Source organism: Vicugna pacos, chromosome 11, assembly GCF_048564905.1.
Source record: "Vicugna pacos chromosome 11, VicPac4, whole genome shotgun sequence".
Taxonomy (NCBI): Eukaryota; Metazoa; Chordata; class Mammalia; order Artiodactyla; family Camelidae; genus Vicugna; species Vicugna pacos.
In genome coordinates, this window is record NC_132997.1 from 53147375 (window position 1) to 53162770 (window position 15396).

General features: G+C 38.8%; 1 protein-coding gene and 1 pseudogene across 8 annotated transcripts in view; both read left to right on the top strand.

The window, feature by feature from the left end:
- Positions 1-15396, top strand: part of PBLD (phenazine biosynthesis like protein domain containing) — a 38062-nt gene that overhangs the window by 7013 nt on the left and 15653 nt on the right. For 5 of the 8 annotated variants that reach the window (XR_012077391.1, XM_006212911.4, XM_072971417.1 and 2 more), the window contains 3 exons: positions 5540-5668; positions 13891-13990; positions 14368-14466. Coding sequence is in view for 7 of the 8 variants with exons in the window: in XM_006212911.4 (XP_006212973.2) it covers positions 5585-5668; positions 13891-13990; positions 14368-14466 (283 nt within the window). In the remaining variant the exon portion in view is untranslated. The remainder of the gene's footprint in view (positions 1-5539; positions 5669-13890; positions 13991-14367; positions 14467-15396) is intronic. The other 3 variants (XM_072971418.1, XM_072971419.1, XM_072971415.1) reach the window with 1 other exon arrangement.
- On the top strand, positions 3466-4495 carry LOC102544269 (histone PARylation factor 1-like; annotated as a pseudogene).

A 15396-nucleotide genomic window follows, 5' to 3' on the forward strand; every position in this document is an offset into this window, starting at 1 on the left:
TCTGTGACCTAGAGTGAGAGAAAGTCCTGCTGGTGGGCAACCGTGTCAGGCATCTCCAGGCGGCTCTGGCCCGGTGGTCCATTAAAAAAAATTATGTTCATATACTAATCTGATGATTAAAAACTAAACTTATAAAGAGATATGAATAGTTGAGAAATCATATAAATTTAGATTTATGAGCTTGTACGCCCTCTGGGGTTAACTAATTTAAACAGCATACTTGCTTGGCATTATTGAGGGGCATATAAAGCCACTGTAGGGGTCTGTGATGGTATGTGAAACTAGGAGAGAGATAATTTAAATTACTTGTGTCCTTTGTAAAACACCCTGCGGGATAGCTGCAGAGCCCTGCCTGAGAGCTGCACCTCAGGAGCAGCCATTAGATTGACCAGGATGCCAAAATGTGTGCAAGCCCACTTACTGGGTATAGAAAGGCAAGTTCTTCAAACTTTACCTGCCTCAAATTTTCTCTCAGCAATTCAGGTGGGGGAGATTAAGGCTGCCTTTTCCTTATAGAAATAAAAATTAGTTTTAAGGACAGAGAAAGAGAAAAAAAAGAGATCTTCAAAAATAAATTCTAGATTCAATCCTCAGGGTAGAGAAGTATGGCTCATTTATGAGCCTCTTCCCTCTTCCTGGGTGCCTAGCATTGGAGTCTGCCTGACACACAGTAGCTGTTGAACTGAACTTTAGATTTCCCAACCCACAAAGATGAAGACCAAATCATGAACACTGGCTCCAGCAAGTCTTTATATAGCCTTATCCCCACCCTCTCCTATCCTCTTCCCCATCTATTTCCATATCCAATTGTTTGCCCTGGAATTAATCTGCCCAAGATGCCTGTTCCCACCTTCTGGAACTGCCAGATAATTTCGTGTGTGTTTTTGTACCCATTCAAATGTCACCTCTCTGGAGCTCCCTCTCACTATCTCCTGGGCAGAGTTATGTTCCTTAGCATTTTATCTACTATCTTTTTCTTTCATATTTTATAATTTTTATATCAGTCTCCTCACTGGCTGAGAATTTCTTGACAGCAAGTGAATTGTTCATCATTTTATCCCCCAAAATCTAGCATGTGCCTGGGATTGAGGAAATAACACAGTAATTTTTGAAAATTAAATTCTTAATATGTTAATGTGAACCCTACCTTAAGCATAATCTGTCACCATAGAATACAAACAGGGATAGTAATTGATTAAGTGAGTAAAAAATACTTCCCTTTTCTACCTTTTGACCAAGAATAAAAATAAAAATGATAAAATACATTTTAGATATTTTGTATGTATTTATGGTGTTAGAAACTTCATCCTCTTTTTGTAGTGATTCTCCAAGTGAAGCATCAGCATCACCTGGGAATTTGCTAGGAATGTAAATTTTTGGGCCCCACCTCAGGCTTATGAAATCAGAAATTCTGGGCATGGAGTCAAGCAATCCGTGTGTTAACAAGTCCCCACAGGTGATTCTGATGCATGCTAAAATCTGAGAACCACTGTTCTAGAACAAACAAAAATGCTTAAGAAACTTCCACACTTGACAAAGAACTCTTTTTACTTAATCAGAAATAAATCTTGTTTTGTTTTCATACATAAGATAATACAGTTATTTAGTATTTCTTGTACCTGGGTCCTTTGTATTAAAAGTTCTAACTAAGAAATTACTAAACTCTTGAGTTTTCATTTCAAAAATAGTCTGAAGTTTTTTAATGCTTTAAGACAAAATTTCTCTTATGCAGTGATAGTTTACAATTTCATAGAGCTAAGATTTTAGTTCCTTAAGTAAGAGCTCCTCAAATTCTGGTCCGAAGGCATGGCGTTAAGAATGTGGACTCTGGAGTTAGACTATTTGGGGTCAAATTTGGGCCTTGCCTAAGTGTGTGACCTTGGGCAATTACTTAAAATTTCTGAGCCTCTGTTTATTCATCTGTAAAATGGAGATGGAAATTATAATAAGTATCTTTTGTGCAGGTGCTTTGAGGATGAATTGTTCACAGAACAATGTCTAACACGTAATAAGTGCTCAGTAAATATTAACTATTGTTGTTCTTGGAAACTTGTGCAGCAGTTAGGATTTTGTTGGGCTGTCAGTATCAATATTGCATTATATTCATTTTCTATTTCTGCAGTAAAAAATTATCACAAATTTAATGGGTAAAAATAATGCAAACGTCTTATTTTATACTCTAGAGGTCAAAGTCCAAAACAGGTCTCACTGAGCTAAAGTCAACCTTGATCTGAGACTTCTCAGCCTCCAAATTGTGAGAAAATAAATTTCTGTTGTTTAAGCCATTTAAGTCTGTGGTTTGTTGTGGCGTCCTGAACGGACTAATCCAGATTTGTTCCTTCTAGAGATTCTAAGGGACAATTTGTTCCCTTGCCTTCTTCAGTTTCTAAAGGCTACCTACATTCCTTGGTTTGTGCCTCCTTCATCTTCAGACCAGCTCCATAGCATGTTCAAATCACAAAACTTAAACTTTTCTGCCTCTCTCTTCCACTTTTAAAGGCCCCTGTGGCATTGGGTCCACCTGGGTAATCCAGAATAATCTTATTTTAAAAAGTCTGTTGATTAGCAACCTTAATCCCATCTGCAACCTTAGTTCCCCCCTGCCATGTAACATAACATGTTCACAGGTTCTTAGAATTAGGATGGTGGACATCTTTGGCTACTTTGGGCATTATTTTGGCTACTTCATGGACTGACAATGGTTCGAACTTTAAGAACATTTGCTGTTTACTTGTCTGAAAGTAGGAGGGTCTTACATTTATTTAGCTGGTTAACTATACTCTTTCTTACCTAGTTTGTTAGCTTTTTATCTTCATATTTGTCATCTCATGGTCAAAAGATGACTTTTTGCATTTCCAGGCATCAGCAACATGTTCAAGACAGGAAAAAGAGGCTGTCCATTCTTTTCTCTGGTCTACCCCTTTTATCAAAAAGCAAAAAGATTTTCCCAGAATCCCTCCAGCAATCTTGCTCTGACTAGGTCATATGTCCATCTCTGTCTGCAAGAGGATCTGAAAGAGTGAGCATCTGGCAAAGGAAAATGAGATCATCCTGATGGGCTTAGACCATTTATGATACATTTATGGGGCTGGGCACCTTGCCTCCCCAGACAAAGTCAGAGTTCTTTTAGTTCAAGGGGAATGTCATGTACAGCATGGTGGCTATGGTTAGTAATAGTGTTATGCATATTTGAAAGTTACTAAGAGAGTGGATCTTAAAAGTTATATCACACTCAAACCTTTTTTTTTGTAACTGTGTATAGTGATGGGTTAACAAGATTTATTGTGATGATCATTTCCCAATATATACAAACATCGAATCATTACGTTGTATACCTGAAACAAATATATCACTTAGCCCTCAAAAAAAAAAAAAAAAGAAGAAGAAAAGCAGACATTTGGCAAGAAAGTTAAGCAAAATGCTTGTAAAATAAATTAAGCAAAAAGAAAAAGAGGCAGCGGCAGGATGGTGGGTGGCGGCGGGAAACGCAAGCCTGGCGGGGAGGGGCCGCAGTGTGAAAAAGCAGCTGCCGTGAAGAAGAGTAAGTCCTGTGCAGCTGACGTCCCCAGTGACCTGCGAGAAGAAGTAGAACGTCATTACAGGCTTTCTCTGCCTGAAAATTTCTATCACTTCTGGAGGTTCTGTGAAGGTCTTGGTCCTGAGAAGCCAGCTGATTCACTTTCTGCAAACCTTGGACTTCGGTTAGTGGGCCCTTATGATATCCTGGCCGGAAAACATAAAATGAGGAAGTTAGCAAGCCTGAATTGTAATCTCTACTGGAGATTTTACTATGATCCTCCCGAGTTCCAGACCATTTTTGTTGAAGATAATAAAACTCAGTTCCACGTGGGGTATTTCAGGGATTCTCCTGATGAACTTCCAGTACTTGTTGGTAGAAATGAAGCAAAGAAAAGCTGTACAATTGTTCAAAATGGAGATAACATGTTTGCTGCAAATTATTTTTGATGAAAAAACTTAAAGAAGTAACAGATAAGAAGAAAACTAGTCTCCTGAAAAACATAGATGAGAAGCTCACAGAAGCAGCCCAAGAACTGCGGTTCTCCCTGAAACAGAAGCATGAAGATGCGACAGAGAGATAAGAGGGTTGTGGCAAAGACCTTTCAAGGGGCAGGCTTGGTTGTCCCAGTGGATAAGAATGATGTTGGGTACTGAGAGCTCCCTGAAACAGATGCCAGCCTCAGGAGGATCTGCAGGACCATCGCCAGTGCGCCCAGTGATGACGAGAGACTCAGGGCATTTGCTCCTGTTCGGGAAATGGTGACGTTCATGCAGTTTGCTAAGGATGAATGCGATTATGGGGTGCGGCTGAAGCTGGGGACCGACCTCTTCTGTCATGGTTCCCAGTATTTTCGTGAAGTTGCTGGACAGCTTTTACCTCTTGCATATAATCTGTTGAAGAGGAATCTCTGCAGAAATTATTGAAGACCATCTGGCACACAGAAGTACAGAGGACGTGGACGAGCTCGCAGCATGAGTGCAGTGGCCTTTCTTTGGTGTACAGTATTTCAAAGCATTAGTATTAGATGTGATTTTTTGTTTTTAAGGAATACAGAAAATAAATCGATGGAAACACTTGCTTAAAATTTTTATTAAAAAAAAAAAGAGAAAGAAAAGAAAAAGAAACCAATTTGTAGGCCTGGGAGCTGCCTAGAGGTGTGGCAGCCAGCAAAGATTCCCATTAGTATGTTTATCTTAATCTCCTTGAGAATAAGAAATACATGTTAGAATGGGTTAATTTCTTTTAGATTTAAACAAATCACCTCCTAATTTGCTGGATTTAAAAAAAAAACTAATTTTGGGAGGGAGGAACCCCTCCAGGTCTATGACAAAACTTTTGCTTTCTAAAAGCAGAGGAAACACTTGAAATGTTAACAGAATGTATCTCTAGGAAGTGGAAATAGAGATTATTCCCCACTTCCCGCTTTTCTGTACGTTATAGATTGTCAGTAAAGAGAAGGTATTATTCTTATAATGCAAAACTTTATTTAAACATTTCTATATCATGAGCTCAAAAAAGTCTCCTGCAGATTTATAAAATAACACAAAATTAATTAAAGCATGAGGCTCCTTTGACTATGTTAAGTGCAAATAGAGGGAAAAATCATTGTTCATTTGCATGGTTATGGGTCACTTTTTGATTTTCCAAGTTTTTTATAATGAGTATTTTTTTATAATTAGAAAAAAATGCATTCTTTTAAAAGGGCAGTAGTGTTCATTGGGAAACTATTAGCAACATATATGCCTGTTGGAAGTTTCGTTCACTTCATTAAAAACATAGCCTAATCTAGTTTTGGCTACTCTAAGAATATGATTATGTTGTAAAGTATATATGTACAGTATGAAAAGAAAATAGTCTATTTTTCCAGTATTTAAAAAAAATTTAATTTAGAGGCTTAATAAATCAGGATCACTTACCTTTAAATGTGGGTGTGTTAGAATAATTGCTTGACTTTGGATCTGGGAAATGCTAGTTGCTTCTGTACATCAAGTAAAACATTAACTTTTTGATTTTTTGCAGCAGAAGTGAGGCAGACTGCTGGCATTTTGAGAGCTTGCAAGGAAAATGAAGCTCCCTATTTTCATAGCAGATGCATTCACAGCAAAAGCATTTCGTGGGAATCCTGCTGCTGTTTGCCTCCTAGAAAATGTAAGTAGTATTTAGTTTTGAAGTACAGTGGCTGAAATTTTAGATTCCTGTAGAACCAAGTATTTCTTAAAAAAAAAAATCAGACCCACTTGTTTGTTTACCTCTTGGGTTTATGTTCTTTGTCGATGACATCAGCAATGTTCATCTCTGCAAGTTGATTTTGACCAAATTATATGATGAGACTGCTACACCTAGATGCTTAGTTTTAGAAATGAAGATTCATGTAAAGAAGAACTAAAGTCAATTAAAAAAAAAAAAAAGAACTAGAACTCCCTTAGTCGCCATTGGGTTTTCATTTAGTTAGCACCAAATGCAGAGGAAAATGAAATTAGATGAGTTTTATGGGACAGGACGTGGCTGATACTACATTTAGCATAAAAGATTCTAGCTGAATAACTTTAACCTTGCCTATAGTTCAGACAATTAGAAATTCTTTCAGGACCAAGGAAATAATATATTTTGCAAGGAATTAAGTAATTTAGGAGAAAGGAGGAATTAAGCTCTAAGATAGGGAGAACCCAGTTTACTGAAAGTCTCATTTTAAGAATGGCTTTCGATTAGATAAGTATTAACAGAATAGTTAAATATTCCTTGACCTTAGCTGGTTTGTGTTGTTACCTGGATATTAGGAAACAAGCCAAGGTACATTTCCACTCAGAGCAGTTACTGTAAGAATAGATTATCTGAGAATTACTTCAGGAACACTGTAAGCAATTGATGTTCTTAACTAAGTCTTATTAAGTTGGGCCAAGTGTGCACTGGGGCCTTGGAGTGCAGTGAATGCCAAGCTGGCTGCATATTAAAACCACCTGAGGTGCTTAAACATTCTTACGCCCAGGCTGCGTCCCGACCAACCACAACAGAGTCTATGGGGGTGGGACCCAGGCAGTGCTGTTTTAAAATCTCCCCAAGTGATTTGAGTATGCAATCAAGATGGAGAATGGCTGAGATTTTACTGAGACCGGTGAGTATTGTTAATCGAGTCTTTGGTCTACTTATTTTCTCCCTCAGATGGGGCAGCAAGATGGTGACCCAGAGTCCTCATCTTACCTTGGTGATGAATTGATTATGCAGCCTTGTAGCTGGCATTTTCTAACCACAAAACGCAGACAGTAATAAAGCTAAAAGGCTTTATTTATAAGAGCTTGGTAGTATTAGTGAGAGAGTATTTAATAGCCAGATTCTAAATTGTGAACTTTCTTAGGAAACAATCTGGCAAATATAACCTCACGTGAAGGAATTGTGGAATTGACTAAACCTGCCTGTCGAGAATCAGTATACTTGCCTCATGAGTTTTGAAAAAAGTTTTGAGTGATTTATGTACTCGGTTTTCACCAGATGACAAGAATTAGTATTATTCCTCAGTTTACTCCTTTTAACTTCCAGAACACTTGCTACACTCCAGACTTAGGATACCTCTTTCTCTCTGTATATGTGAGTGTATATGTGTGTGTGTGTATCTCCATTAAATATATTTTGCATGTGATTTAAATGTTTGGCAAAACTAGAAAATAAAATTTAAAGCAAAACTTAGTATAATTCAAAGCAATATACTTGAGTATGACTGGAAAAGAGAAAAAGATGAGGAAATCCATGACCCAGGGATGCTCTCTATAGAGTATCTCAATTCACTTCTTTGGGACTTGGACCTGTGAGACCAGGCTCATTTAATGGCCTAGATGAATAGATACCTAAAGATGAGTTTGCTAGTTTTCTGTTCTGTGGACATGAGAATCCTGCTCTCCTAGAGGTTCATTTAGCACTTTCCCCAGTGTATAATCAAGAAAAATTATAATGGAAGTTTAAACTGTTTTGTTTCTGCTCTTGGATTCTTTTACCCATGGCTGGAGACAGTGGACTCTTTAAACACCTACAGAGAACACGAGTGAACTCAGGAAAATGTCAGAGACAAATAAGTGCTAGACCTTACAAGGCCGACCCCAACTCAGTAGGCATTTAGCCTGTCATTATGCGTTCTACAAATATTTGTTGACATCTCACATGCATCTGGCTCCAGGGTGGGAACGGGAGGTACAGAGATTAGTAAGTTTGCCTGTCCTTGAGGTGCTCAGAGTCTAGCGGGGTAAGTAGACATGTAAACCTGATCCTTGTCCTCTAGTCACCACAGAGGCTGAAAGACCCAAAAGTGCCAGGTACCATGGGGACTCAGAGGACGGAACAACACTGGATTTTATGGGGGAGAAAATACTTCAGATTTTAAGTGCAGGCCTTCAAAGGAATATTCTTTTTCATTTAAAAAATTTATTTTCGGGGGAGGGTAATTTATTTTATTTGTTTACTTTTAGAAGAGGTACTGGGTATGGAACCCAGGACCTTGTGCACACTAAGCATGTGCTCTACCTCTTGGGCTATACCCTCCTCCCATTTTTCATTTTGTTTTGTTTAAATTTATTTAAAATTTGACTGAGATGAGGCTAACCACAGAAAAACTGGGTGGACAGACGAAAGACTAGGTGATTGCACTTTGAGCTTTTTGAATCTTGATAAAAGAGCGCTGGACAGAAAGTGAAACCATATTCCCAGAGCTTCTATAATATTCTTAAGTTTTGTTTTGGTTTCCTTTCTAAACAAGTTCATTTAAAAATTCTTCACATGAGGGACTTTTAACCCAGTATGTTAGGTGAAAACAAAAACAGACAAAGCGCTAAATGGAACATGAGACAGATACTTGAAAAAATATTTTAAACCTTAAAAAACTGATGATTGTCCTCAAATGCCTGACAATTGGGCAATAAAGACTATGTACAGATGTAGAAAATGCATAGAAATAATATTTTAAATAGTAAAATAGGTACATTACAGTGATAGCTGTGTAAAAAACTGTAGGAACTGACCAACTATTGGAATAGGTCAGAGGGCTATGGTAATCATAAGAGTAGTGCTTTATTATTCTGTGAACCAGCTTTAGTATTTAGTGAAAACGACATAACAGGGGTAGGGAGGCCATATTTATTCTCCTTTATATTGTAACAAAGCCTTAAGGTTTTTTGGTGGTGGTTGTTCTTGTTTGTGTGTTTGTGTGTTTAGGGCAGGGCTTCTCAATAGTGGTGTTATTGACATTTTGGACTGGGAAGTTCTTTGTTGCATGAGGCTGTCATGTGCATGGTAAAATGTTTGGCTGATCCTGGGCCCCTGCCTACTAGATGACAGATGCCTCTGTTCATCCTACCAGTCACAGCAATCAAAACCCGCCCCTAGTTGAGAACCATTGTTTCAGAAGATATTTTTTCTAAGAGACGTTTATTCTGGAGTTTTCCTCTTAAAATTATCCATGAAAACAACTTTGTTGTTTGCTCAGTGTATCCATTTATTCTGATTTAGTCAGCATTTACCGGCTGTCTGCCATATGCTGTACACTGTGCTAGGATTAAATTAATATTCGTAGATGTACATTCTTATCCTTTTAAACACTAATAATCATTTCCAGTGACAGAAGGTGGACTGGCTTCACGTTTTCAAAGAGGAGTGCTTAGTTTTAGTTCCTAAACTACTAACTGTTCCAGTACTCCTGGTCAAATTTAGGGGCTACCAAATGCTCCTTTTACAGGTTGGTGGGAAATGTATTTAAGGAAAAACAGATATGTAGCAATGTCGTGTTCAATCTATGCTTCAACTCATATGCAGTGGCCATTTCCAAACTTGGTGCCCTTAGAGATCACTGGCTCAGTGTGACCATACTAGATCAGAAGCTCCTTGGATTTTTAGAGTTATAACCTCTTATTTCATTTTTATGCCCCACAAAAGGATATGGAGTACGAAGGAGATTCTTTTAGGATGTTGAGGGTTTTCCTTTGCCAAGAATTTGAGGGAAGAGAGCAATGCAAAGAAAGAGGAAATATTAATGTGGGAATTTCTACTTCCCAAATATCTACACTGGCTTCTGGAACATAACCCTCAACTTCGGGAGCAGTGACTTCAGGCAGGTTCAGCCAGTTACATACTGTGCTAGTTGCTTTTCATATGTTATTTCATTTCACCCTCACAACTACTCTGTGATTAGGTCTTATTATTGTTATCCCCATTTTACAGATGAGAAAACAGAGGCAAAGAAGGTTAAGGAATTTACCTAAGTGGCTGACTTCAGACTCCCATCCCAGGTCTGCCTGACTCCAGGGCCTGTGCTTTTAACCTACCATACTCACCACAAGACTAATGTCCTCCCCTGACATTTGCTCCTATGGTGCCCCTTCCCATTTGGTTAGTGTGCTTTCCTCTTGCTGTCATTCACTCAATGCCTGTCTTCCTCACTAGACTATGTTCTATGAGATCTTAATCTATTCTGACTTGTTCCAGCATATAAGGCCTAGCACATGGGAGGCACTAAATAGGCCTGTTGAGAGAAAGTGAAAACATTTATAGTCAGCTAAAGTATGGCAAAATCTCCTAAGAATTTTAGTTAACCAACAAATATTGATCTTTTGTTCTCATTGATGGGGTAGGGTGGGCAGGGCCTACAAAGCAAGTATGAGCTTTGGAGTCTGTGTTGGAGCCGGAGAGACTAGGCATCTGTAAGATCCATTCGGAGCAACTGAAGATGACCTGCCGTTTGAGTGATACATTTTGTGGACATAACTTTACAATTGGAAATCCAAGTGCCTCAGAAGGAGTCTCCCATTTCTTCCTTGATGATTTAGAACTTTCTACATCTAAGTGCTGTTCCTTTGCTTGAAGCTATAGCAGAAGGACAAATGAACAGACTGAGAGCAGGAGCTGTTTTTAAGCTGTCATATTTCTAGACTGCCACAAGATGGGAGTATTTTAAAACTTTACTCTCTTGATTTTCTGATCATTAATCTTTTGTGAGCCATATGGTGATAGAAATTCCGTGTCCCAATACAGTACTTTGGAGCTCAGAAAAACAAACATGGCTCTCTTTTTGCTGTTGGAAATTTGATTCTTGTGAGACTGGCAAAGGAAAATGTATATTAAAGCAAGAGAATCAATAGCTGTTGGTTTGTAACTGTTATGTCCTGCATTTGAAAATAAGCTTGTAGTATAAAATGGAAAAATTATTGGAACCAAAATTCAATATTTTGAATGAATGCAGTCTCATTCTTTTGTTTCTAAAGCTCTCAAAGTTAAAGCAATATTGACTTTCTCATGATTCTCCATTATCTTGATCTTTGGTTCCAGTGTAGAAATTCAGCTGCCTGCAGTAAGTTGAGGGCTGCTACTATCAAACTTTCTATATTGTCTCTGGTCCTTCAGGCAAATAGCAGGTGCATTTTCAGTGTCTTGGGACAGAAATTACAGTTACAGAAACTCAAATTGCAATGGATACAGTATGCCAAAGTAGAGAGGATTAAAGAGCTGATGGCCAGTGTAGTGTGTGTTTTAGCTGACATGCAAAATAGCCCATTTGCAAAGGAAATTATTTCCAATAGACGATGAGCTTGGCTACAATGAGAAATGCTTTAATGCTTTTAGAGACTCTTGTCCTAAAGGTCAGAGGAAATAATAGACAAAAAAAGGAAGGACAAGGATAGGAATTTTGGCCAGATCAGATAGAGAAAGGACTGGCAGGCACTGCAGATTCCTGCCACCAAGGAGGAAATCCAGGAAGACCACACAGGCTTCTCTTTATCACCACTTCAGTTGCCATTGAGGCCTGATATTGTAGACTCAGCACTAGGGAATTAAATGGCTCCCAGTCTCTCTCAGGTGTTGTATGTACCGGCACGTGGGCTGGTTTCCATGGAGAATATTCAACAGGCCATGGGAAGCGTTTGAGTTCACTTATTAACGTTGTTGCCTTGTTGGCCCCAGCAGTTCCTCCTCCACTCCTGAAGTGAGACTTCTCACTCCCCAGGTCCAGAGGTGCCCACAGGTGTGACAGGTGCTCATTCTACTTCATTCCTACCATCCTATGTCTTCTTACCTGAGCTTACAGAATCCTAGGGTGTCAAAAATTTAACAGAAGGAAAACGAAATGAGGTCAAGATACTTGCCCAAGAAGTGTCCCCAATACAAAGCTTTTTGTCCACATTTTCCTGTCCAACTCGCCAAAATCTGCCCTTTTTCTACGTCCACCTCAAGTCCCCATCTTTAAAGTCCTAGCGTATTTAACATCAAAATCCATGTATCTCCATTACATGCTCTCCGTTGTTGCTTGCTGCTGCTTTCTGTGTCTGTCTTGACTCCACACCAAGACACTAAGCCCCTTGAACATATGACCATATCTTATACACCAGGGCTTCTCAAATTTAATGTGTACAGAGATCACCTGGTTATCTGGTTAAGCTGGAGATTCTGGTTCAGAAGGTCTGGGGTTGGACCTGAGACTGCACTTCTAACAAATTCCCCTAGGAGTGGTGCTGATGCTGCTGGCCCAGCATGGCACTTGGTAGCTGATTGATTGTTGCTTTCCCTCACAAGCATTGATAGACATTGGTTTTCCTGCCTGCAGTGTACTAACGGGATAATAATAGTTGGTTTTGAGGAGGCAGTGCAGTGTGGGAGGTTAACACCCTGGCTTTGATCCACTCAAATAAAAAGGTAACATTTATCAAGTACTTATGTGATGAGCACTTTTTATGCATTATTAGACTTAATCTTTTGGGAAAAAAAACATTAAGTAAAAAACAAACAAAAAATCCCATTCCGTTGTGTTATGTTTAGGTTTTCAGAAAATAAGTATCAATTTCTTAAGTGATTTCTCTTTCCGTAGGACTACAGGATTTCTACAGATTCTGAATACAGTTCTCCTTGAAGAAAACCTTAGTCGGTCTGTTAAGACTTTTATATCAGCTGATTTAAAAATCATTACTGATTTTTCACAGTAACCACTGTTTTATGCCTTCTATGAGTCTATGGAAAGTGTTTCAAAAGAATTTGAATCAACTAAAAGACAAGGGCGTTTAACTTGCATAACTCAGATAACTGAATTTTGAATTTATTAAAATAAAGTTGTAATTCTTATTTCTGGGTTTCCGGAGCTCAGGAATAGTAAGTTTGGCCAGAGCAAAAATGCATTTGTCTCCAGACTTCTCTAAAAATCAAAATCTAACTAGTGAACATTTTGTTAATTAAAAACTTGATTTTCATGCTCAAAAGGAAAATTCACGTTTCTGACTCATTTTTCCCCTAGCATTGAGGACTGTTGTGTGTGTGTGTGTTCGTGTAGATGTATGTATGTATTTTCACAATAATCCTTTGACTTGAGGACTATCATCCTCATTTTAAAGGTGTGGAAGCTGAGGCTCCATGAGATGAAACGGCTTGCTCACTCTGGAACTGCTGCTGGGAGCTGACCCAGGATATGAATCCCACTATGTCTGTTTCCAAAGCTAACTTTAAAAATGTTTTTGTTTTGAAAAATTTTTAAAACTAAATTTCAAGAATGGTGCAATGAACATCCATATACTTCTCTAGATTCACTGATTCTTAACATTTGCAAAGCCCACATTCTTAATCATTCTACCATTTATTAGGCATGTTGTGTTTTTAGTATATTATACAACTTTTCTGTGTTTAATTTCTTTATCTGTAAGTGGATAAAAGTATCTTTATTGAGAGGTTTAAAAATGAAGATTAAGTGAACAATGTATCCTTTCAGCAAATATTTATTGAGTTCCTACCATTCCAGGATGAATATAAGCATTGTTCTAAACCAGAAAAAAGCAAAGTAGCACAGTCAGTGCCCTCATGGAGCTCAGAGTCAGAGGTGGGGGGAACAGGCAGCAAAGGGCAAAGTAGGTCATTTCAGGTGGTTTAAGCACTGGGGAAGAGACAGGCTTCCTGGAGGAGGTGACCTCAAGGCCTGACTCATGAAAGGGAGTCAACCATGCATAAACAGGGGCAGAATGGTCCAGCTTGTCCAGAGTGGGTGCCTCACATCTCCTCATCCAACAAGAAAGGGAGATTGTGGAGTTTCTATTTTTAGAAATTGTTTTTAGAAGGGAACACATGCTCTCCGGGATAGACTAGAAAATAATCTGACAAAGGGTAGCCCAGGCCAGTACGTCTTTCAGAATCTGTTCTAGTTTTTTACATCTACAGCTTTTCACATGGTGCTGCAAAATAATTTCTGAGATTTCTGAAAAACGATTATTATAAAAGTGCCTTGAATTCCCTGGCAATTCTTTCCTTTTAAGCATATAACTTTTAATATTAATAAACTATTATTAACTTGTGGCAGTTGCTGTCCAAGGAAGTCTGGCTTGTGTTTCTGGAGTCTCAATAACCTTTTGTTTCTAATTTAGAAATTGGATGAAGACATGCATCAAAAAATTGCAAGGGAAATGAACCTTTCTGAAACTGCTTTCATCCGAAAACTACACCCAACTGACAACTTTACACAAAGTATGCTTTTTTTTTTTTAATCATTCTTGAATGGCACCAGAAGCTACTTTTCCAGTGGGGGAATGATACTTAAGGGAAATGCCCATTTATTATTTGCATCCCTTAAGTATCATTCCCCCACTGGAAGAGAGAGGGGGAGATTCTGATTTGGTTTTCAGTTCATCTAGGGGAGCAGGTGTTGGTGAATTTGGATGTTTCGGCTCTAGATCTAGCACCGGGGAGCCTTAGGAACCTTGCCTAGACTTTACTCCTCCTTTCACATGTTTCAGTGGTTAATCATGCTATTGAAGTATTTAGAAAAGAAGAAGAAAATGAAGACTTTGCAACCCCCGTGTATGACAATGATCTTGTCTCTCTTTGGCTTTTCTCCTCCGAAGGTTCCTGCTTTGGATTAAGGTGGTTTACACCAGCGAGTGAGGTTCCTCTCTGTGGCCATGCTACCCTGGCTTCTGCAGCTGTGCTCTTTCACAAAATGAGTAAAGTGATTTTCTTTTATGATCCTATTTATTAAATAGCAAATATTTTAAAATAAACTTTCACACATCCTTTCCAATGAGCCAAAGTGACTGATACAAAGATATTGCAACGTTTATTTCATGCGATTCATTATGCTGAAATAAAAACAGCAACTTTCAGTAACACTTTGATCTTTCTAAGTATGTGCCAGGCACATTGGAAAGCTATGGTCCTTATTCTCTAGAAGTCCTTTTTATTTTAGATAGAAGCTCTTTGGTCTCTGTGACTAACACAGGAGAGTTTACAGGACAGGAAAGGTGTCTCACATGATGCGATGTCAGAGTACCAAAAGGCACACTTTGCCCCCAATATGTGAAATTCATTTTACAAGAGCTTCTTTACTCTGAATTTTAAGGATTCATGAGCCCCAACCATACACAGTTTACCTAATGAAGAGAGGATACAGCACCTTAACCCTACCAATTTCCATCTGAGCTGCACTTAGCATAAGAGAGAAAGATCTGGGCTTTGTGGGAATGGGGTAGAGGAGAGATGCCTGGAAATGCCCTAAAAGTGGAGATGGAAGCAGCCATGACAAGTGTAAACAACAAACAGAAAGTTAAACGAGGAAATAAACAAGATGATACGACGGGAGGGAGGGGGTCGGAAAAGGAAGTTCTTTGTGGAGTTACTTAGATGGGGAGAGTAAAGGAAGGTGTGACAGGATGAGTTTCCCCGGGAAGCAGCCTCTGAGACACTGGCATGATGGAAGGACTGGGGGCAGTCTTCCTGGGATCAGTATTGGTAGGGGAGTAAAGAAAGCAGGATTGAATGCAGGGAGAAGTTGAACTGGAAAGTGGTAGCAACAAAGAAAGGCCTGATAGTCCTCCATAGGGTGGGCCTCAGGTTAGATAAGAAAAAGCATGAAAAAACGCTTTGTAAATTATGAT